The 23140-nt window shown below is 43.6% G+C and overlaps 1 protein-coding gene and 1 long non-coding RNA gene across 4 annotated transcripts in view; both read right to left on the bottom strand.

Moving 5' to 3' along the window:
* The window catches only part of LOC104832730, a 10055-nt gene extending 9796 nt beyond the window's left edge, over window positions 1–259 (bottom strand). The window contains exon 1 of one of the 3 annotated variants that reach the window (XR_774461.1): window positions 235–259. This is a non-coding gene — a long non-coding RNA (uncharacterized LOC104832730). Of the gene's footprint in view, window positions 1–127; window positions 186–234 lie in introns of those variants that run through there. The other 2 variants (XR_774462.1, XR_774460.1) reach the window with 2 other exon arrangements.
* Window positions 260–363: 104 nt separating this feature from the next.
* LOC104832794 (chromosome unknown open reading frame, human C8orf48) overlaps window positions 364–23140 on the bottom strand; it is a 105766-nt gene continuing 82989 nt past the window's right edge. The window contains 1 exon segment of the mRNA XM_010569157.1: window positions 364–770. Coding sequence (XP_010567459.1) covers window positions 364–770 — 407 coding nt within the window.

The following is a 23140-nucleotide window of genomic DNA, read 5'->3' as shown; positions in this document are numbered from 1 at the left end:
CCCCCCCCGCCTTCCGCCCCTCGCCGCCCCCGAGCGAGCGCAGCCAAACCCCAGCCTCGCCCGGCGCTGCCGCAGGCCGCAGCAAAGCGTCGCGGCTCCAGCCTCCCGCCAGGCCGAGGGCCGGTACTTCGAGCGTTCACCGGAGCCCGGTGCTTCGCGGTTCCTGCCGTCAGGGCTCCCCACAGATCCAGATCCAGACCCCGACCCCGGCCCCGGGCCCTGCCGCCCGCTCACCGCCCCGCTGACAGCCGGAGGAACCTCCAGCCGGAAACGGCGGCGCAGCGCTTCCGGTGCGCCACGTCCGCACTGCGCATGCCCCAGCCAGTTCTGCCTTCGCGCCTGCGCACTGCCCTCACCCACCGCTTACCGCGTTCTGCGGAAGCCGGTAACGCTCCGCCGCTCGCCGGTGCTCACGGACGGGCAACGCAGCCTCCTCCCACCCCCCCACCCGCGCCGTCGGCGCCCCGCAGCGTCTCCGAAGCGGCCCGCGAGGCCTCGCCGCGGTCGGTGCCGTCCGTGAGGGCTCGGGGATACCGGAGAGCTGCCGCCATGGAGGGGGCGCGCAAGGCGCATGCGTGGGCGGCGCGTAGCTCCCCTACCGCCCCCTGCCGGCCGCTCCCGCAGCCCGCCCTCACGCATGCGCACTGAGGGGGGGCGCCTCCCTCCCCTCTCCCTCCCCTCAGGCTGGTCGTGGCGACAGCGCGGTGCCGTCAGCCGCAGATTAATTTCCGAAAGGTGCTTAGGAGACGATTTACGGGAGCCGCCTCCCCCTTTTAGAGAAAAGGGAGTTTGTTAGAGAAAAGGGCGTTTTTCAGCATCTTTCGCTGAAGAAAGGGGTGAGGGGAGGCGGGGATGGCAGCCCCCCCCCGCGCCCCCTCAGCCGCGGGTGGGAGACGGCTGTGTCAGCGGGGCACGAAGGTAAAACTGCAGGCCGAAAAAAAGAAAAGCATCGGGAAAACCCGAAGAGGACGCTGGGCTGTGCTGTAAGGGAGAGCCTGGCTTTTAGGCACGGCCCGTGGGACAGAGAAAGGCGTTACTCCAGCCTGCAGGAGAAGAGGTGCTCTTAATTACCACCTTTAATTACCAAAACTGATGTAAAAGCAGAAGGGACTGGAGGTGTCTCCCTGTAGCGCAGCACGCGTAAAGTTAAAAAACGCCAAAAACTGAGCAACAATAAAAAGCCCTGAGAACGAACGTAAAGGGAACCAGGCTTCAGTTAGAGAGTGACGCGCCTCTGAGCAAAGCGAAGTGTCACCATCAGTCACCGTTCAGGTTTGGAAACGTGCTCTCCCGACACGACAGCCAGCCCCAGCACTCCTGCCAGCTGGTTTTGCAGGGTCAGTCTCCAAAGAAGAACACTCGGGGAGAAGCTGCCTGACCCAGCAGTACAGTTCTGGTCATTTTAGTCATTTTCTTTGAGGCAAGCATCCCAGTACAGAAGGAATCTGAGAGATATCAAAAAGCAATAGGTTGGGAACAGAGGGAAGAATGAAGTGCTGTCCCTCGTGTAGGCAGTGAAAGATTGAGAGAGCTGTGCGATAAGCATGTGTACAATAAGCCTTTTAAAATGACCTACCATGGCTGAAGTTAAACAGCAAATTGTAAACAAATGAAGAGAGAAGCAGCAAGGCACGGATCTAACTCAAAGCTGCCTCCACCTCCAAACGAGAGAAATCCTGTCTCTCACCAAGGATAAATGTCCTCCCTCTTATTATCGTCTATGGTGGTTAACATGATCACCAGCATCTCTGTATATAACATAGAAAATTAGACATATATAGAGAAATAACTTTATGTACCTACAAAATACAGTATTTTTGAGATCTAGGAGAAGCTGAGGCAAAGCACTTAAGCCTACAAATGCTTTCCACAGCACACTGTACTTGAGCAGACTGTATTCCCCTAGGTGTTGCTTTCAGCATGGGGAGCGGGAGGACAGCACCTGCATACATCCTTGCCTTGGGAAAGCAGAAAATTACAGTCGGTGGAAGCCAGAGGTCCCTCAATTATAGGTATTGCCAAGTGGCATGCGTATATGATACGTGCTCACACATCAAGTTGATGACAAAGAGATTTTTGCCACTGAGGCGATGTCGAGGAAATGGCAAAAATGTGCAACTACAGTGTTCCTGTCTTGGGGAAAACAGCAGCAGCTATCAGTCCTTGCAAGGAAGTCGGTTGATCTGAGAAGTGTTTTTCTACGTCAGGAAAAAGCACAGGCAGCAGCTTTGCAGAAACGAACATGCTCTGAAGTTGAAAACCATGCTCTACAAAAAGGAGCTTGCTGTTCTGCAGAGCTGGTCAGAACTGGACTCAGGTGTGTAACAGCAGCATATCAAAAGTGGCATTTAGTGATTTTTAATGAAAACAACCATCTTTCAGTAATGCATCAGGTGGTGTAGGACTGTTTTTGTCCCATTATATTGTGCTACAAGCGCTGCAGACTGCGGTATTATTGCGTGCTACCACACTGTTGCTGCTGTAGCCGTAACCCCAAGTCTCTGCTATCGCACAGCTTTTGTAGCTGGAGAAGTCATAACTCATGAGAGCAAAATCCAGAGCTTAACAACCACCTAACACATCAGTTGTGACGGTCCTTTGCCCCGAGAGTACAAATAATAATGGAACCTGCTGACTTCAAGGAAACCTCTGGAACGACTTAGAGCCTAATATTATTAATACTGGAGGCAGAAACTGTTTGGAGGGACCAGAACAGCAGAAGAGAAAGGTGCTGCTCCAGGAAAAGGAGTATTGATGATCTGTCACCCTGCTCACTATTACTAGCAGTATGAATAACACCAGCCCCCCTCACCACAAGAAACAGGGTTTCTCTTGTTTGGAGCAACAAAGGCAGCTCTAACTTGGATCCATTTAATTTTACTACTTCAGACAGTTTATCTTTTTGTCTTCTCTTGAACTTATAAATATTGTCCCTTCTCCGTTTCACACATGCAATCTGATAACAAAACGAAACAGAAACAGTGAAAGCAAAGCTAAGCCAGGAACAGTCAGCAATGTCTACGTGATTGGAATGGCTTAATTATTCCTCTGTGCTAGCCTAAGGAGAGAGAAGTAACAAACAATTGTTATCCAGGTAACTCAGGATTGTTACCCAGCCTGGGACACCTCCTTCTGGAGGAGTTTCTGGTGATACCGAGGGTCCCCTAAACTCCATTGCTGCTCCATTGTTTTATCCAGTTCATTAGGTATTATTCAGAAAAACCTGTTCACCCATCCTCTCTCATGTTACCTGTCACCATTTGTTATCGTTGCTTCCCTCTCTATAGCAAACAGAAAAACTTTACATTTAATTTAAATGAGCTACTGTAACATTTAAGCATCAGTTTTTACCACTTTGTTTTTCTTTCTTGTTTTCCTTAAAGGAAAGGCCTTAGTACACCACTTGCTGTAATGTACTGCAGTCAAAACTTTTTTGAAACAGTAAATTCAGTGTTTAAGGTTTGGTTATTAGATAGGGAGTCCCCTAATACCTCACTATACCATCGTCTGTTGGAGTTATTTTTGTTCTGGGTCAACTATTACTGCTTACAATAATTCTAATAGGAAGAAAGGGAAATCTGCGTGTGATTCACTACCATGCATTATTCAGCACTTGGTAAACATCCAGCACACAGCTCTTTCCTAGCTCCTCAAGAGCACTGGCATGAGGCACTGCAAATCAACAATTCGGGGATGAGAATTTCATTCATTCAGCCCGCCCCCGGTCATCAAAATATGCTTCATGCAAGGCAGAGCAGCTTGCGAGCCACGGCTTCAGAACCTGCCCAGCTGCTGGCTATGTTCATTTGGAAACAATTAGTCTAAATCAGTCTCCACAGAGGAGAAAAGCAGTGCTGAGATCTACCCCTGTTCCGCGTTGCCATGCCAAGTTATTAGGCTGCCTCCAAACAAACAACTGGAGGAGACCCAGCCCCTTTGTAACAGGCTGGTGATGGCTGTCAGGAATCCAGTATTTTAGTTCCAGACTAGCAGCAGAGGGAAGTGGTGTAAGAATGAGGATGCTGAAAATGTGCAGGGCATAAAATAGCATGTTCTGTTAGAGGGCAGCGGCACCACACTCGCCCATAAAATGCAGCTGCTTAATGACATCCTTAGGTGTCATTGAGACAAACCCCGCAACAAGGGCTTGCTGGCATTAGTTGTGTCATTTTATAGAACAAGTAGGTCAAATCTATTCTTGTGACTCACATTTATTTCTAAAAAAATACAGACTTGGTTATCGAGGGTTCACGTTCCACCTTCTTTGCTGAGGAACAAAAGACCATCAGACCAATCCATAAGGTTTTACTGGCTGAAAAATGCAAGCTCTTACTCAAGTAAGTGCTAGTACTGTACCATGGTAAACCCTGGGAAAATCTGACATAAATACTGAGCAAATGTCTGTAAAATATTCTCTGACATGCTGTGTTATGTTAGCATGCATCACCTGAAACAGGTCTTCAGGCCGTGGTTCTGGCATCACATTACCAGTGTATGAAGACAGCTTTGTCCAAGCAAGCTTTGAAGCTAAAAAGCACCTTTGGTGTTTCCCCTCCCTCCAAAAAAAAAAAAAAAAAATACAAATAGGATTAGTTGCATAAGTCAGGATTACTCTTAGAAAATCATATTCAGGGCATTTGTGTCTTAACAAGTCTAGGTGAAACCAGAAACTAATGAATTCAGGAGTTTTGCTACTGGCATTCCCCCCACATCCCCCCCCGCCAAATTCCCCTGAAGGAAAAGTACTATATAGGAAATGGATTCTGTAGAGACACGGTGCTGTAGTTAAGTCCCTGTGCTCAGCAGCTGTCACTCCTCTCTTTATATATGCACATGTATTTGGAGCCAAAAGGGGCGATTGAACTTGCACAAAGAGAAAGCTGCTCTGGCTTTTGTATTTTCTTGCGCTGACACACGCACATCCGTAGACCCTGCAGAAAGCACTCCGAGCATTCTGGGCTCTTGCTCATTATAGCAAGTATTGAAAAAAACCCCAAAACCCAAACTGTCAAGACACAAGAAATATTTGCCTCGGCCCGGTATCAGCTTTCCGGCAGGAGTGGATGGGATTAATGGCTGCTGGCAGGCAGTAAGGCTTAGCTGAAGCAAGTGCTTCGGGAAGACAAAGAGCTCCAGCAGGCTCAGAGATATAATTCACACCAGATGCCTTTGCTCTGGGTTCTCTTTCTCTCCCCTGGTGTGATAATGATCCTGATTTATTAGTGAAGATACAGCAGCACCCTCTTCCCAAGCGGTGTGCTGTCTTTACAGCCTGCCTCGGTTCTTATTAATACTCTTTATCCCTCCCATTTCAGAAAGAGCAACAGTACAAGGAGGAGGAGAAGCTGTTGCCTAGAGATCAGACCATGACGTTGATACCCAGGCCATGCTGTTTGCCAAGCATTATTAACGAAACCTGTGCAATTTCTGCATGGATTATTTGGTTGTAAACAGGTTTATAGGGTGGCAGTATTAAAACAGGCAGGAAGGACGCACAGCATCAGTATTCCTTCGCACACAGTGGCAGCACGCACAATCAGTTCAGGTTTGCAATCTGCACGCTTTAAGGTGCGGCAGTTTTCAAATTCTGGGCTCATCATAAAGGTGGGAAATATTTTCCAGAATCAGATTTGGATTTTGAATATTGGCTTTCCTAGCACTATTGTCTTTCTTCTTCCATCCTTTGATGAATCCCGACCGGACATGGTCTGCCGTCTGGAACTAAGTGTCGCATGACATTCAGGACCAGTCACAAACCCTGCCAGCCATCCGGCTCGCTCAGCTTTCAGCATGCTGCAGCATATATACCAACAGCACCCGGTTTCTAAATAGCACTATTCGCATCCAGCACTTCACACATACAGGATGAGCCTGTAACATAAATAACACTACCCCATCTCCCACTCATTTATGTAATCTCTGCCTCCACACAAACACATGGTTAAATAGACTCCCTAAGGAAAGCCCCAGTCGCTCAGGACTTGCATCTTGTTATCTGGCCCATCAGCTAATCACATCCTGATGCACAGAACACTTGTCAGGCCATGCAGACTGACTCCTTCTTGCCTGGTGCAAAGCTAGACCCGTTAATTTGTTGGGCAAGATCCCTGGGACCCCTCTGGTCTATCACCGATCATCAGGCCCAGGCCAGTAAACAAGTCAAGCTTTCAGCATCATGAAGTTACCAAAGGATAAGCCAAAGCGTAACCCAAAGTGCCTGTTCTGTTGGACAAATCCAGTTCTATATTCACATACCCTTTTCTTAATGCAGGAAAGACCTTGGGCCATGTTTAGGCTGGTGGAGCCTTTTTGGAGGAAAACAGGGCAACAGCTGGCATCTGACAAGGGACATAAAACCTGAGAGCATCCAGGCTGAAAAGCAGCTTGATCTCCACTTGCTGAAACTCCTTCCCAGGCAAGAACCACTCGGGATTCATTCACGTCACTGGGTGAGATTTTGGTTTCAGGTAAATTTCAGCTAATTGTTTCCTCTGGCAGTTTGTTTCTCTCACTAAGCTTAGGTTGTTAAAGGTCTGGAATGAAATTTAAGATACAGCTTTTGTAGACAGCTCATTATGAGAAAACAAGAAGTGCAAGCATGCCGAGCCATTTGAAAGTTGGGAGAAGCAGGCGCGTTTTTACTAAATTATTAATGTAATTACTAAATATACACACCGTCCTAAGTGCAGGGCACTAGCCCAGACTCTTGTTCAAGAAAGGCTGCTTGGGTGTGACAGCAGGATGGAAGCCACATAGCAAAACCCACCCGCAATGCGAAATAACACACACCTGAAAACTCTTTCTAGAGCAACTACAAAAGGCTTCACAAGCTGCAGGTATCTTGCAGACATGCATTGGGACTCCCTGCCTATGCAGGAGTCTTGCTGCATCTATCTATCTATCTATTTTTGTCACCTCAGAATTAGATTTCTACAATGCATTCTTTGTGGGATTGCACCTTGAAACTACTGGGGAGCAAAAGGTAATGTGAGATCCCGCTTACCAAGTCACGTGTCACTGTGAGAAAACACCACATAACTGCTCTGGGCCCTCCATTCACTGCCAGCAGGCTCCAGGTGGAATTCAAGATGTTTGGTTTTCATCCGTAAAGCACCGAGTTCTTTGGCAGCAGTAGGTGCCCTTTCCCTGTGCCAAAATGCTGCAGCTGAGACCAGAGAGAGAAATGAGTTTGGGGTATTGTTCATGTGAGGAGGAGTGAACTGATGGCAGAGAATTCTTTATGGAGCTGCCCCAGCCCTCAAATTCTTAGCTAAGTCAGCTAAAGCCAAAAGTTAATAGTCTTTTCCTGTGCTGAAATACTCATCAATATTTCATCGGTTGTAGGCAAGTATGGTCTAAGGAAGAAAAAAAGTATTTCAACATCAACAGCTCTGTTATGTATTTTAATGTATGGCATAGGCTTTTCAACACTTCCATAACTTATACTGCCACCAGTTAAATCACAGCTACATTTGCATTGTTGTTAAAGTTGGGCCAGAACCCTACCTCTGAGTCTTAAATTGCCTCACATCCAAACTGTTCAGGGTGTAAACATGGTCTAGAGCACTTCCCAGCCTCAAAATTTCTCACACTGAACAGACTCTGTAGTGGCTGACACATTGGGAATCTGCCTGGATGCAGAGCAAACAGGTATGTAATGATGTTCTTTAGCTCCAAATGTCTATTTAAAGACTCCACCCTCCTGTCCCTGTTCTAAAGCTTTTTGGCTTTTTTGTGCTTTCTCCTCCTCCACCCACCTCTCCCTGTCTAACCATCCCCCATCTCTAAAGGCAAGACATTTTTTCTGCTGTCAAAGTCCCTTCTTTTGTCTTTGTGCTAAACCTTCATGACTGCATTATTCTCTGCCAATGGACTTGTCTCCAGACCCACAGCTCTGCCTGCCATCCACATCAGCCAGGTGCTATTCCACACTGGTCCCGATTCACCGTCCCGCTTGCTATGGTGCTCTGGGCACCCATCGCAAGCTGCATGGTGCCGGTCAAACCCCCAGGCCGCCTGCCCTCAGGCTCCCGCTGGCCCCCAACCAGTTTGAGCCCTCACTGCGCAGTGTTTCAGTCCAGGGAGACGTCCCCTACGTCGCAGGCCAGGCGTGATGCAGAGCCTCAGCGTTTCTGATGCAGGGCTGGTGCAGGCATCTGCATGGTCTCGGAGGAGTGGGAAATGTTGGGGAGCTCCCGAACACAGCTGGGTCTAGTGGTTCTCACAGCCTCACTCTCCCAGCTGGCAGAAAGGGAAGCAGGAGGCATCTAGAGATTTGGGGGGATGGAAGGGAGGGAAGAACAGGGCAATGAGGCAGCAGGAACTGAATCCAGTGAAAGGCAGAAGCTTCCCCGTTCTCTCAGACTCAGCTATTAAAAAAAAAGGGAGGAGTCATTACATGACCCAATGCCCAAACTCCTCAAGCAGCAAGGCACCTGCTTCAGAGGGACACCACCCCTTCGACTAGTCCAATAAGACAACTGCTGCCTACACTGGCTGTGGTCAAAAGTGTATTTTTAAACAAACTGCAGGAAACAGTTTTTAATTCACAATTATTTTTTTGTTATTGTCATTAACAGGCAGGAGAAAATAAGCGCTAATCTGTCTAAGGAGAAGAAAAGCTGGTAATAAACTGTCCTGTTAAAACAAATTACCTGGATCTCCTCTCTGAAGCTGGCAGCCCAGCAGCATTAAGTCTCCTATCTGCCCATGCTTGGCTTGTTATTTAATTACAACAGAGATAGGGATGACATTCTAATTATATTGAAATGTGAATCTGGGCTTAGAACAGCACATCTCATATATGACCCAGGAGATACTGAGGGAAGAAAGAGTTTTGAGGACAGAAAGAGACAAGTACTTTCATTTATTAATGGTTTTTCAAACAAGGGCCATCTTGGAACCTGTTGAAGAGAGGCCCCAGCAGAGATATACCATAACCTTAAGGACTGTGTCTCAGGCAGTTTAACAGGGTTGTGGGTAAACCGTCTCAACTGACCATGAGCCAAGGAGACAATCAAAGTGACCTTCTGCAGTCCGGCCACCTGCCTAACTCATGATCTTGTTCCTGAGCAGGTAGAGAGGAAGACACAACGCCTCCTAACTACCTTGTGACTGAAAAAAGGTGCCTTTTTGTCTCCACTATCATTATCCACCAGTGCCTCAAAACCAGTAAAGCCTTAAACAAAATGTTTAGTTAAAAGTAACATCCCCTTGTTAGTGAAATGGGGGCGGACACAGAGCACTGACCAGTCAGTGGGTACAGCAGCAATCCTGTATCACCCCTCTTCTCCCCCCACCCTCCTTTCCACATTTAGACCATTCCTGTCAGAAGTGCAAGAACAACGAAGGTCTACAGGGAGCCTTCTGCATAGTCCAATTAAATGCAGCTGCTCCAAAATACCAGTCCATCTTACAGCTGCAGTGTTAGCTTCCCTACCTCGCAGCATCCCTGCTGCTTGCAGAAAACAGGACCGAGAGGGTCTCCTCTCTCCCAGCCCTTAGCTGGGCAGTGCTCATGCTGCCCAAGTGCCGCCTCACTGGCAGAAGTCTGCTGCTTACCTCCAGTCCTGTCCTTGTTATCCCTCTCCTCAATTTGAGCACTGCACAGATTTTCTTCTGTGCTCCACTCCAGGTTAGTTAAGAGGAGGGAGCTACTTTAGAAAAGTGCTGGTGCTGCCAAGAGCTGAAAAGAATAAGCATGATCTATGCTTTCCAGGACTGAAGTGAGAAAAAGATAGCTAAGGCTGAGGATACTGGAATTTATGTTCAAAAATAAGAAATAAAAGCAAAGCCTTTCCTGTCAGCCCTTACAATGCTTCAGGAGAACCAAATGTTTCCTTGGGCAATAGGAAATGAACGGGTATTTCTTACAGCAGTACTCACGTCAGCATGAGACAGTCCTGTAACTGGCTCTTGGTATTATCTTTGGGGATGTCAAGGACTGCGGGGATTGAACAGCTTAAAAGTCACTTTCTGATTCTTTTGCACCATCAGGTTTCTTTCCAACTTGGGGCTGAGCTACGCTGAGAAGAGATCACAGAAGGAAGTTTGATTTTCGGAAGCTATTGGTGAACCTGCCCATTGATTAACGAGTTGCAATATCCCGAACTGCAAAGCTGGTTCAGTTTTCCAGCATTAAATTTCCCCCTTTTTAAAACAAAAAAAAAGAAAAAAGGAAAAAAACTAAGCTAAACACTACTCCAGCACCATTTCAAGTTTGTCTATCCCAGACTGACAATCCTCTTAGCAGTTACTGTCACCCCACGAAAAGGATTTGACACATTCTATGTAGGAAATGTATTTTTATGGCCAGGTAATGAGTTGATAGCTGTTTGCTCCCTTGAACAGCCAGGCAAGCATTCATGGCTCTGAGAAACCTTCTTCTCAATTCCAGTCACAGGCATGCCAGACTGGAGCCTGCAGATGAAATGGAAACACTATTTTCATCTACATCGAAACATGTTTTCAGCTTCTGATGGAGACAGAAAGACGCTGGGTCACATTCAGCTAGATGTACGACTAAGGAGCCACTCTGGGCCAGCAGCTACAGAAGGGTATTAGGAGGGAGGACTGCAGCCAGATTTATCATTCCAAGAAATTAGCTCACCATCTTCTAATCAAAACTGGATTCAAGCTTTCAGGTTTGGAAAGGATCACACTAATACATTTCTCACCACTCTACTTTTGAATAATTTCTAACCTACAGGTGAGGTGAAGGGTTTCACCCTGTACAGAAGCAGCATTCTGCCAGCACAAGCAGCGGGGTATCGCAGAAGTGACCTGCACACAGTGACTGGACCTTCCTCCATAGCAACAGATCCAGCCTATTCACAGGCAGTGGAGCAGAGAGAAGAAAAATAAGGAGATAAAAAAGTTACATGAGAACCATCACAGGTCGGGTAGAGATTCAAGAAGCAGGCAGGATTCAAGTCAGATATATTGCTATTTGGGGCAGGACTCACAGAATGTCTTTAGCAAAGCCGTGAGTAGTGCTACTTTCAACAGGAGACTTAAGATGTAATTTTTGGAATTTTTAGACACAAAACCGCGCACAAAAGATGTATGCGCAATCACTACAAATGCACAACCATTTGGTCCTAATTAGCCAAAGGGTATGTATTAGCTTACCTATCTCGTGCTGCACCAAATACACATAATCATGCAAAAGTCCCATCAGTCCTCTATACTCTTTCCCCTGTGTGGAAAAAAGATTGTGCAGAGGTGCCACCATCTTACAGGCATGCTTTGAGATGTCCTTGCTGCTTAAAATACTTGGAACCCGGGGATGAAAGGTGCCACACAAGCCCCAGCACCCCGGGGAGGATGAGCCACCCTGGCTCTGCTCCGCGAAGGTAGAAGCTGGATGGAGAGAAGGAAGCCCCATTATTTTTCTTCATCAGCCTGAAATCCTCTCCTGACCTAGCTCTGAGAATTTGTCTATTTGGAAGGCTTGCGTGACCTCTGCTTTTTTTTAGGGGGTGGAGAAGAAGGGCTGGGTTTCAAAGAAATGTGATGCAAAAGGAGTTCTGATGTTCCAAGATTGTACTGGGATAATTTCCAATATCTTTAACCTTTTCAGACCAATGGATTTACATCTGCTTACACCAGCAATAAATTTTGATCTTGGTCTCTGGTTTGGCAAATTAGGCATCTGAAATCAGAACTACTCTAACGAAAACCAAAATGTTTGTTGATCCAGTTTGCTGTTATAGCCTCACCATTTAAGCAAGTGGAGCCCCAGTGCTCTGTGTGAACTATCTTCCACGGTAGAGTAAAAGTGAATTAAGGGGAGGCAGTTTCCATCTCAGCTAAGGAGAGCAAATGACCAAAAAGCCTGCTCCCAGTACATAAAAGCTGCAATTACAAGCTCATTATTTAAGCAGTGTATTTCTGATGCTTAATCTTCCTGGATTCATTCAGACACTTAGAAATCCTTCTGAAAGGATCCTCAAAACCTCAGCAGGTCTGAGTCATTTTGAATATTTTATTCTATGTTCCTCAGAACAGATTTAAATAAATTACATTATAACCTCTGTATTTTAATAATTGTAAAACCTGCAGGGGAAGAAGTAAAACCACTTTCCACTTAATATGAGTTTACCAACATCATCCATAATGTGTAAAAAAACCCAACACCAATAAAACCACACAAACGCTCTCCCCCTTGATTTTAAGAACAATTTACATCTTTTACATTTTTTTTTCTGATTTAGCAAGGCAATGTTATGGAGATGAAATTAGCAGTAGTACTACAATAACAACATTATTTTCTGTGTTCTTTATGAGCTAATGGCTTGAGGCTCTGAAACAATTGTTATGTCAGGCAAGATGGAGCCTAGCTTCCAAGCAGACAAAAGCACAATGTCTTTCAGCAGATTAAGCAGCTCGTACCTGCTAGTGATATATTAAGCTCCTTATTTATTGTTCTTACAGGAACTTTGTTTCATTGTATTATAGTTAGCACTCTTGTGGTCAATGAAATCTGCAATACTTAACCCTCCTGCTAGGTTCGTTCTTCTCTCCATTATCCTGCCGAGCAATTTAGTTCTTTCTTAGTCAATAAATTGCTACAGAATTAAATTAGGACTGCTGTAGAAATTAGTCATAGACTACAGGCAATATTATATGGGGCCCGATTAAAATATTCTCCTGAACAGAGGATGACAGCTATATTCAACTAAATCAAAGTGATACATCAGTTCTTTTCAGTCTCTTTGCACCAAATTCTATTACCTGAGTGTAAAACTAGAACGAGTCTGCTGATTACACTGAAATCCCTACATGTTTTACTCTAATGAAGCAGAGAGCAGAATCTGGCTCTTAGCCTTTGTCAAAGACTTCACATTTACAGTATTGTCTTATTGTTAATTCTGAGATTCAGTGGGACTTGTGCAACCCTTGCTAGGTGGCTTGCAAAATGTCTCAAGAACATAACCAAATAAACCGGCCATGTTATTTCTAGAAACTGCAGATCTTTTTCTTCTTTACTAGTAGGACAGCACTGACCTGATGGCTCGTACTTCAGTTTTGTCTTTAACACCCCTGAGCCTGAAAGCTGCCTAACAATGAATGAAGGTGTGTTATCCATCAGTAACAAAATGAATGCATCTGCATCCTTTTAGCCCTTTCCAGGAAGACGCTGGCTTTGAAATAAAGGTAGTGGGAGAGGAAGCTGACACAAAAAGCAGTGCCTCTGTTCAGCATGGCTGTAGCGTGGTCAGGCTGCTGCCCCTCCTGACAAATACGGCGACCTTTTAGCTTGTGCTGTAACGTGAAGGTCTCTCCTGCTCCCTAATACCGCACACTAATGGATTTACCAGTCTTCTGCATTCTTCTAAAACTCTTTTATCAACAGGGGTGAACTCTGAAGGGACTCAAAGGCCCGGCCAAAAGCAATTACTGCCATTTTGCTGTTTCCATGGCACTGTAACAAGGGGAACATAGAGTTAAGATTTAACCAGGTGAGAACAGACTTCTCATATCTCAGTGGTTTACTCACCTAAGAATGACCATGCTGTAACTTGCCCCCACAGCCACCTCGCACCAGGATCTCAAATCTAGCAGTTCTCATGCAGTCCTGAAATGGAGATTGCATAAACTGTGGTAAATTTATAGAGACTGTTAGCTTTGTTCGCCAGGAAAGCAAAACCTCAAATTGTTTCATAGGGGGATGAAAATCATCACAGAATGAGACACAAATGAGGAATTAAGGAATGTAATATAACCGCAAATTTAATTGTCCAGGGAACTGCTTGAAGTGTAATGGGAAGCAGATTCTCAGGTAAGCGTTCTGAGCATGCTGGAATACACGCTTGCTTTTGTTAAACAATGATGCCCTGTATCTCTTATACCTTACTTTCATACAACTGCCATCTCATACGCCCATAATAAGTAACTTAGTTAGAAAACAGTGGGTTTGGAGCATATTTATTTTGTTTCTTTTTGCTTATTTTCATTCTGCTTCTCCACAATGACCAGATAATAATGGTAAAATGTGTGTGACTGTGTCTGAGAGGAAAGAAAAAAAGAGGAGACTTCCCCCATTTTTCCTAAAAGAGGATGCTGTGTGTGTTCTTAACCCTTGCAAGCAACCCTAAAATATATTTAGACAGAAGCAAGTAAAAGGGAAGGCTATAAATACCTTCAAACATATGAAATGATAAACTGGAAAAAATAATGATTTGCCAAATAGAACCCTCTGTCAGAACAAAAAAAAAAAAAAAAAGATGAGTAGGATGTAGTAAAAATATCATGAGATGGTTCCAGTACAGTATTCTTTCTGTTCCCTCCTAAGATGGGGACAAAGACTCCTTGAGAGAAATCAGCACTGTATTCAAATTAAAAACAACAGCTGCCACCTTCTATAACGTAGCCATTAAATTAATAACTGTGCAGGGCAGGGGTGCAAAAAAAACCCCTAAGCACACACTGGGACTTGACTTGCTAACAATGTTCCAGTGGAAAATAGTAAAGCTGAGTCAGATGGTAAATGGATCGGCACAATCAACATAGGACAGCAAAAAGCCTGGTGACAAACCGCACGGTGCTTCTTCCTGCTTATTCTGCTCGGCACGCAAGGGCTAGTCAAGGTCTCCAAAGGAACAGCCAGACTTTGGGGATCCTTGACAAGGAAGGATCGCCATGTATCACCGACGGCTTTAATAATGGTGCGTACCTAGAATGTGCTGAGGAATACTTCTGCTTCTTCACTGCCTTTGTTGCTAAACAGTAAAACATGAGTTTTTATCAAATTAAGCTGACCTGCATAAAATCTAAGGGAGGAAAGAAAATAAATCAGTAACCTGATTCTTCTCCCTATCACTAATAGTGCTTAATCTGCATTTTATAGGCATTCATCATCTTAAAGTACAGGCATACAGCTGAAAATGAATACATTACTGCAAATTGCCACCTGCCTGCTAACTTGTATAATGAAGTGCATATTCACTCTTAGCCCATTGCATGTGTGAAATTGATGTTCTTTCACCGCTGGCGTAGATTGAAAACATGCATATGAACTGTTAATGCAGCTCAGTTGACAGGAAAGTATCTGCTAAGCCACTTTGTTTCTTTTGATCCCATACTAACATACTGGTTTAGTTTCCCTTTGTATTTACAGTTTGCATTGCTTCTTGGCTTTTCAGGTACTGGTCCAGTTCAACCTTGTTCAGTTCACGTTTTCCAAATAAATAAGGCAATATTTTAAACTTTCCATTCCCTTTCAACCCATTTTTGTCTACCCAAATAGACTTAAGTCTGGCCCACTTCCAGTATGATATTTAATCAGGAAGTTGAACTGTGTCCTGCAGAAAAAAACCCAACAATTATACATGACAGGTATGTTAAGTACAACCTTCAGGACAAAACTTACGATTTAAGGTTATTTCATGGCACATTTTTTTAGCTTCAGAACAGCTAGATTTACCTGGACAACTTTAACCTTCCACCTAAGTGAAGAATGAACTGAAGTCCTTTCCTCTGGTTTGATTTATTGGGTCATTTTTAGTCTGGTGTATTCTAAGATACAGGATTTCCTGAGTGCAGAGTAGTTTCAGCACAGGAGATCATGACAGACCAAGCCCCTTTATAGCTTTACATCTTGACACCAGCAGAATTCTCATTGGTAATAGACCCCTAAATAAGGTGTTAGAAACCAATTTGTTTGCAGTTCTGCTGAGCAAGAGCACCAAGAGAGCTGCAAATGCTTTACATTTCCAAAGGACTTTACCCATAGCAACAATCCTTTTAGCTCCTCCAGTATCCTCTAGTCACTCTTTCACTATGAAGACAGACCAGCCTGAACTCTTCTGGTTTAATTCTTGCTGTCAGTGATACATATAATTATGTACAGTTTAAAATAGTGATACTGGAATACTTAGGTCTTTGGAAAATAAACTTAATGCTAAAGAAGCATTTCAGAATGTGCCACAGACAGTGGTTTCTGAAACCTTTTCAAAACATGAGCACTCCCCAGAATTAAGGGGACCCCAGAAGGTTGAATTAGCAAAACTGAACCCAGAAACTGAAGTGGCTAAAAGCAGCAAGGAAAACAACCAACCAGCATTTCACCTTTCAATCTAAGAGATGGAGATACATAGGATATGCACAAATATGACCTTTAAAATGTTACGTAGATGCTTCTGCTCAGCTCAGCAAGTATGCCAAAGAAGAAAACCTGTACAGAAGGAAAAGTTTTGGCCATCTCTACTTTTAGGCTAGGGGGTTTATCAATGCCAGTTACTCCTGATCCTAAGTGTGATCGACCAAGACTGAAACAGACCGAAATCTACTGTTGGCTTGAGCTGGCCGTACTCTAGTATACATAATCAACAAACTAACATTTCTGAGAAATGGTAATTCTACTGTCCCCTAATTTCTGAGTTCTTGGCCTTAAAATATTAGCATTTCTTTTCAATTCCTTGCACAGACCTTACTACTGACCTGTAAATAACTTTAATCTGATAGGTTATTTTGTTGGATGGTAATTAGCTAAACTCATTCTTAGGTTTATTTACTTCAGAAAATGAAATCTGGTCTGTACCCCGTTTTATTTGTTTCCAGAAACAAAACCAAACCAGTGCTCCCTTATGCTTTTGGGAACTTTGCTCCCATCCAACATTCCCTGGCCTCCTAATGACAAAAAAATAACGCTAATCCTGACAACATTAGCTGCAATGATAAAAATATACTAACTTACCAAAATTGCTAAGGAAGGTAATACTTTTTCACCCCAACAACTACATAGTGCTTTGGCCTCTAAAACACTGATGCTGTCTCTAATATGCTAAATGTGTTCTAAATAATATTGGTTTGTTAGTATGTCATCCTTAATTGTTGCCAGTTTTGATTCCTTTAAGAAATGGTACTTAATCCCTCCACCATTTGTACCTTTTCTTGGTGCTAACTTTCAGAGCTCCTGAATAATTTTACTGATGTTTACTTTAAATTTTTGCTGCCTTAGCTTCAGGTCATCATTCTCTGTCCTATCACCATATGAAATGGATTATACTATCCCACAGGAAGGGAATTAACGAAGTAAGGGATATGTACTAGGTTACCATGAAGACAGTTAGAGCCTCCAGTTATGCCTCCTTAGAGAAATCTCTTTCCTCAATTATATAAATGTAGTGGTCTCTGTCCTTCTATTGCCAAAGTCTTTATTCCAATGCCCTCAAAGACAGAACCTGTCCAACAAATAGCATGGTTTATTATTGATCACCAGTGATCAAGTTACTTTGAATAGTATAAAAGAGTGCTAATTTTCTCTCAAGAGTTTCACATTCTCTAACCTAAACAGTCACATCCTTGGGCTTCAAAAGAAAGTTTGGGTTACTTACACTGTTCAAGAGAGAATTCTCCTAAGGATCGAAGCTAAGACTCAGCCATCTCCATGATCACCAGCTTATAACTAGCACACTCAGAGCAGCAAGAAAGAGAAGGGGGATGTCTTTTACAAGACAGATGACCCAATCAAGAAAAGCTCATCTGGGCCTGATGCTACAAGTCCTCGTATAAAGGACAGAGAGCAACTAATCTGAGCAGAGACACTGCAAAGAAGCCAACTGATTTATTTGTCTCAGAGCTCATATTGTGGAGTTATGTACTTCAGAGCTGTAACTTCCAGTAAAGAAAGTGTGAAAGACTGAGCTAATCAAATTGGCAATGAAAATAAATGCAGAGTAAACAACCTCACAGAATATATAAGGCTTCTCAAAAGAGCTACAAATGAAGTGGCCTCATTGCTGTTCTCCAGAAAACCAACTGGTTTTAGTGGAAAGATGGCAAGGAGAAGGTGGCCTTTAAGGAAGCCCTAACCCTGAGAAAATGAATCAAGCTGCAACTCAAACAGATAAAATGCCTGAAAATGTACGAGAAAGAAGTTACAGACTCTTTACGTGTATCAGATAATAAGGGAATTTCATACATCTTTTTACCCTAAGGAAAAATTAGCCACCTCATTTGAACATATCAACAAAATCATCTGTTACAGACAGACAGGGTGAGATCTACCTTATCAGGGTTTCAAGAATTTGAAAAACTCCTCCTAATTGTTTTAGGATGGGATTAAGAGTATCTAAATACCCCTCAGGTTTGTATTTGATGCAATAGTGGCAGTTAAGTCCCACAGAGGATTCAGAAAACCAGTGCTCTGTGCACCTCTGTATTTGAACGGACTTTACAGTCAGTCAGTGGCCTCTGGATCTCGTGCTGATGCAGACTCCTGGCGTGCAGCTCTGTATCAGGCACACAGGGTCCAGAGACATACAGACACATTGCTGATGGGCTACATAGCTCATCTGAAGTTGGTGAACAAAACTAAAGCAAGAACTCCAAAATTACCCTCTGACGCCACTTAGAGCCCCTCTGTAGCCAGTGGGGAGAGGATGGTGCCTCCCTTCAATCCTCTGGATCCTTCGTTGGTGGTATACAATTCTGTCCACTGGCTGGAAAGGAAATTCCTTAAGATGTTTCTGATGCCTAAATCAAGTGCCTTAATCAAGTTGTCTGAATCTTGGCATATGAGGTCAGGAGATAAGAGCCCTGTACTTTCATGGACTGAAAACAGAACAAGAGCTAGAAAGGTGAGTGGGTTTCAGAAACAGACTGTTGCAGAGAGAGCAGAGCAGGCTCTCAGAGGGATTAATTGTCATAGCTCCACTGAAGCCACTGGAGCGATGACAACTGACTGACAATTTGCCTTAGAGAGAACATCTACAGTTATATGAACAGGATAAAAGATATGCGTAAGTGTGGTCTGTGTCAGACACTCACCCACAACTGGAAGCTTTCTCTTTAGACAGGTACCTCCCTAATTGTTCTCTACAAGAGTCCTTAAAAGGCAGGTGGCTACTCTTCAAGACTGGAGAAAGGATGAGATGAGGCTCTTGCTACAACCCCCTGCAGCAATTCCCATCTTCCTACAGCCAAAACTATCTGAAGAAAACAGAACTGTAGGATTTCACACTCTGTATGTAGCTTCTGGTGCTGCCCGCCAGTCCCACTGTTTACATGAATGTGCAAAACTGATCAGCAAATTCATCTTCTAGCCAGCAGAAAGGCTACGTTTTTGCCAGTGCTATCCCTCTTTTGATTCTGTGAAAGGAATAGGAAAATATGAAATTCCTTTTCAGAACTGTGAAATCAAAAGAAAATTACTCCCATCAATTCCAGCAAAACCAAGATTTACCCTTAGAAGTGCTTAAAAAGCACGCAAGGTCTTTGTCCTTATGCTGGATTTGATTTTCAGTTACCTAATGTAAGGTAACTTACTCTTCCTCTTATTAAGAAAGCAGGATATACTTTGATAGCATGTTTATGAAGTATTCAGCTTATGACACAAAATTCATAAAAATCTGTAATGGTTCACGTGAGGACCATGACAGACAGTGATTACTATTAAAATCAGTACTATTATTACTATGACTAATAAACAAATACTGATTAAAATCAAAAGAAACTAATGAATTTTCATAAGATACTGTTTAGGGGAATACAGGCAATTTCTACATATGCCTTCTACACATATGCCGGGCTGGTGGTAGGGACTCTTGTCCCATATGCCAGTGGATTGGTAACATTTATATTATTATTCTGTGTGTCTGTAACTATCTGCCACTTCCAAAATAGATCCATTTCTTTTTTTACACTGATGTGAGCTGACTAGCTCCTTCTTCCTAGTCAAAATGAAACATAACCCTCACATGTTCTTTGCTGTGATGTCCAAAACCTAGCTGCAACACAGAGGCAGGTTTGCACGTTAAAACAAAAAACATGGAACAATAAGAAACACTCTTGACAAGTTACCAATACTGACATATTTGGTCATGAAGGCTCCAAAGCTATTGATTTTCCTAACTGCAGCTCAGCTGATCCAGATGGTCCTTGCAGCCAAGAACTCTTCTAAATGGTAGAACCTGCATTGCTCAAAGGACCCTTTGTCATGGTATATACTAATTAGAGAAACGCCCTTCTTTTGCAAAACCACTGTTTATCATAGTTCAATAAATGACACATACTTAGCAATTTGTTAAATAGGTAGAAAAATGAGCCAGGTCCAAGGTCAATCCAGGAAATACAGACAGGAACAGGGCTGGGACACACCTGCAACACGGCTCAGGGAGGGACTCGGTGCCCTGGGCTGAGCTGGACTGGGGCTCCTGCACCATGATGGTCCCTGGCGAGACTGCTCAGCGCCCTTAAGGGCCCCTGACAGAGGTCTGAGGGATTATTTATAAATTCAGAGCTGCACCTAAGCCTTTACCTCTGGACACGTGTGAAAAATTTTCCTGCTTATTTATTGTAGCTAAATCCAAAAAGTATTGGGGAAGAAGAATGAAAAGAAATGGTGTAAGCCGAGATCTGGGGATCAGGATATCCACATTCCAAATGCAAACTGGACACAGACTTTACCACATCCTTTGGGGGGAAAAAAACACCTGGAGGAATTTCAAACCTTCACAAATAGCTGCTTGTCAGGGCTTTACTAAAAATGCTAACAGCTCCTATCCCCAAGCTCCTCTCGCTCCCACAGATACCAGTCACAACAGTGCCCAAATGAAATAACCTTTTTCAATTTAATTTTTTTTTACCCCTTTGCCTTGCTATTGCATCTAAGAAAAAGCTCCATGCAATTTTCTTAGGTGTATTACTCTCTGCACTTCAGCCCTTTTGCAGCAGCACTGAAAGAGGTATCACCAAGCTGGTATTTCTCAGCTCCTAAGGAAAGCACAAATAGTCACAGAGACACTCATAGAAATAGGTCTCCACAAAACAACAGGCATAAAGAACAAACTGAAATTTGGCTCTAGACAGACATACACTAAAACAAGGACTGGTGAGATGAAAGGACAAAATGATGAGTGAAACAGAATCTCCAGGGCCTTGTCCTCCTTTTATTTATGCCATACCAAGACATACCAGACAACAAAGTTACACTGATAAAAAAAAGCCAAGTTTTTGTTTTCTCTGTGATTATGTGTCAAGCAAAGGGATGAGTTGTATACAAGAAATGTACAATTCTGTCTGAAATATCCCATTTTCTTGCCTTTGAACCAGACTGCAAGGTATTAATCTAAGGGGAAAAAAAAAAGAAGTGTAATCCAAAATCACCAACTTCTGTTTATTAAAACAAAAAATGTTCAGCATCTTGGGACTGTAATGAGAACAAGAGGTTTATTAGCAAGTCTATTTTCTACTCAACAGTCTAACTAGTTTCCTGCTGTGCTGTTTCCCTAATAGGCCTGTGGATTAAATGCAAAGTTTCCTCTACTAAATGAGGCTTCAGACTAACGCTGGAAAAGAGCATGTATTTTGATGAAGAGAAAGTTTTAAAAAAAAAAAAAAAAGTTGTTGTTTAAGCCCTTTGCTGCCCTCTGGTCCCCCTGGAGAATTCAGAGCCAGAAGCAAAGACACAGAGAAACAGACTAAATCACTGGAGGCTGGAATTTTCCCTGCGTATTTTGAAGACTGACATGGACAAAGCAGTGGTAGGAGCTGCACAGAAGAGGCCAATAGCAGAGTAAGTGCTGCAGTCAGTGCTATTAACTCCTTCCTCCTCCTGTTACCGATCTTGCTCTGCCAGGCTTTTCCCGCTTTTATCATACCCAATATTTCATTTGCTTCCATAGACACTTGGCTTCTGCTTTTCCTCCGCCCCTCTTCTATTGCCTCTACAAATCTACTCTTCCCTCTCAGACTCTCTTCCCGCTGTTCTGCAGTTTCCCACCCTCCATGCTCTGCCACCTTCCTTCTGTTCTCCCTTCATGCAGTGTCATGCTTTGCCCATATCTGTCTAGAGAAGTCTTGCACACTCTATTTCTGTCTTGTACACCCATACTGGATGGTGCCTTAGTTTCTCTGTTGGCAATGCCAAACCTCAGACCCACAAATAGTCCCTGGTATCATAACACCTATTAAAAAAAAAAAGCCACAAATTAAGTGATTTTCATGACATCTGAATCTGTAACTCCTGACTGTTACCTGCAGGAACTATACGGATAAGATGGATGAAATATGAAGGTAATATTTAAAGAAAAGCTGTTGTGAAATACACAGACTGCAGGCTTTTCTATGCAGTGTCACAGTTAAGGGAGTTTCTCTCTGATTTTTCCCATTTTGCTTTCTTACTTGTGCATGGTGCTGCTTGGCCAGGGAGGGGGGCCCACCAACATAAAATTCGGCTTTCTCCAAAGGGGCAGAACATGTGCTGTTAACTTTGCAGGTCCAGAAAACTGTTCCACACACTCCTCCTCTCTGAACAGCCACTGCAGGGAAGACTAACAGTTTACATCAATATACTCTGGAAAATATTTGGCTTGATTACTGCTAGTATTAGCAAGGAATTAACTCAGGCTAACCTCCTGGAATAGAGACACAGCTTCCCCTTTATCTCTGTGCTCATAGTCCTTTTTATGCCCTTATCATATATATCATCTTAAAAACTTTTCTCGTGACTGTGCACCAAGAGCAGATGCTTTCTGTGATGGATTTTAAATCCATCTCTGAACCACTGCTGCCCAAAGCAGACTCTTCCATCCTGCAACTACAAATTCTGTTTCTCTGATCTCACTAGATACTTTGCTGCAGCTGTATTTTGAACCCCCACCAATGGTACATCAGCACCAAACTCAGTGATCAAATCAGGGAATAAAGGGTGTTCTTCCCTTTTACCTCTACTACACCAATCTTTGTATGGCCAGAAAAATTTAACACCCAACATTTATATCATCACAAAGATGAAGGGCTTTTGCTCACAGCCAGTAGAAAAGATCTGCTTTTTTCCTCTCCTGCTTCTGAGACATGTTTTTAGCCTGTGTAATGCGTCGTCTTAATTCAATATAATGCAAGCCACGCGATGAGAATTATATTAAGACAAATGGCATGAGGAAATCTGAAACCAGCCTGTGAACACCCTGCACTAGACATATAGCAAAAGGACCATTATAAACTTCTATATTACTATTTCAGACGTATTTGGGGAAAATGTTTGTTCCATTTGAAGTCCCTGGAAGGCTTGCCACTGCTTTCAGCGATCTTAGTTTCAGCCCAGCAAGAGCTGACCTAAATCTAGAGTAAAGTGTAGAGAAAGAAGCAGATTAAGATTCTAATCTCAACTCCATCACAGATTTTCTTCATTAGT

The sequence above is a fragment of the Haliaeetus leucocephalus genome, unplaced genomic scaffold (genome assembly GCF_000737465.1).
Source record: "Haliaeetus leucocephalus isolate CR32 unplaced genomic scaffold, Haliaeetus_leucocephalus-4.0 Scaffold262, whole genome shotgun sequence".
In the NCBI taxonomy this organism is placed as follows: Eukaryota; Metazoa; Chordata; class Aves; order Accipitriformes; family Accipitridae; genus Haliaeetus; species Haliaeetus leucocephalus.
This window is presented reverse-complemented; position numbering and strand designations above follow the sequence as displayed.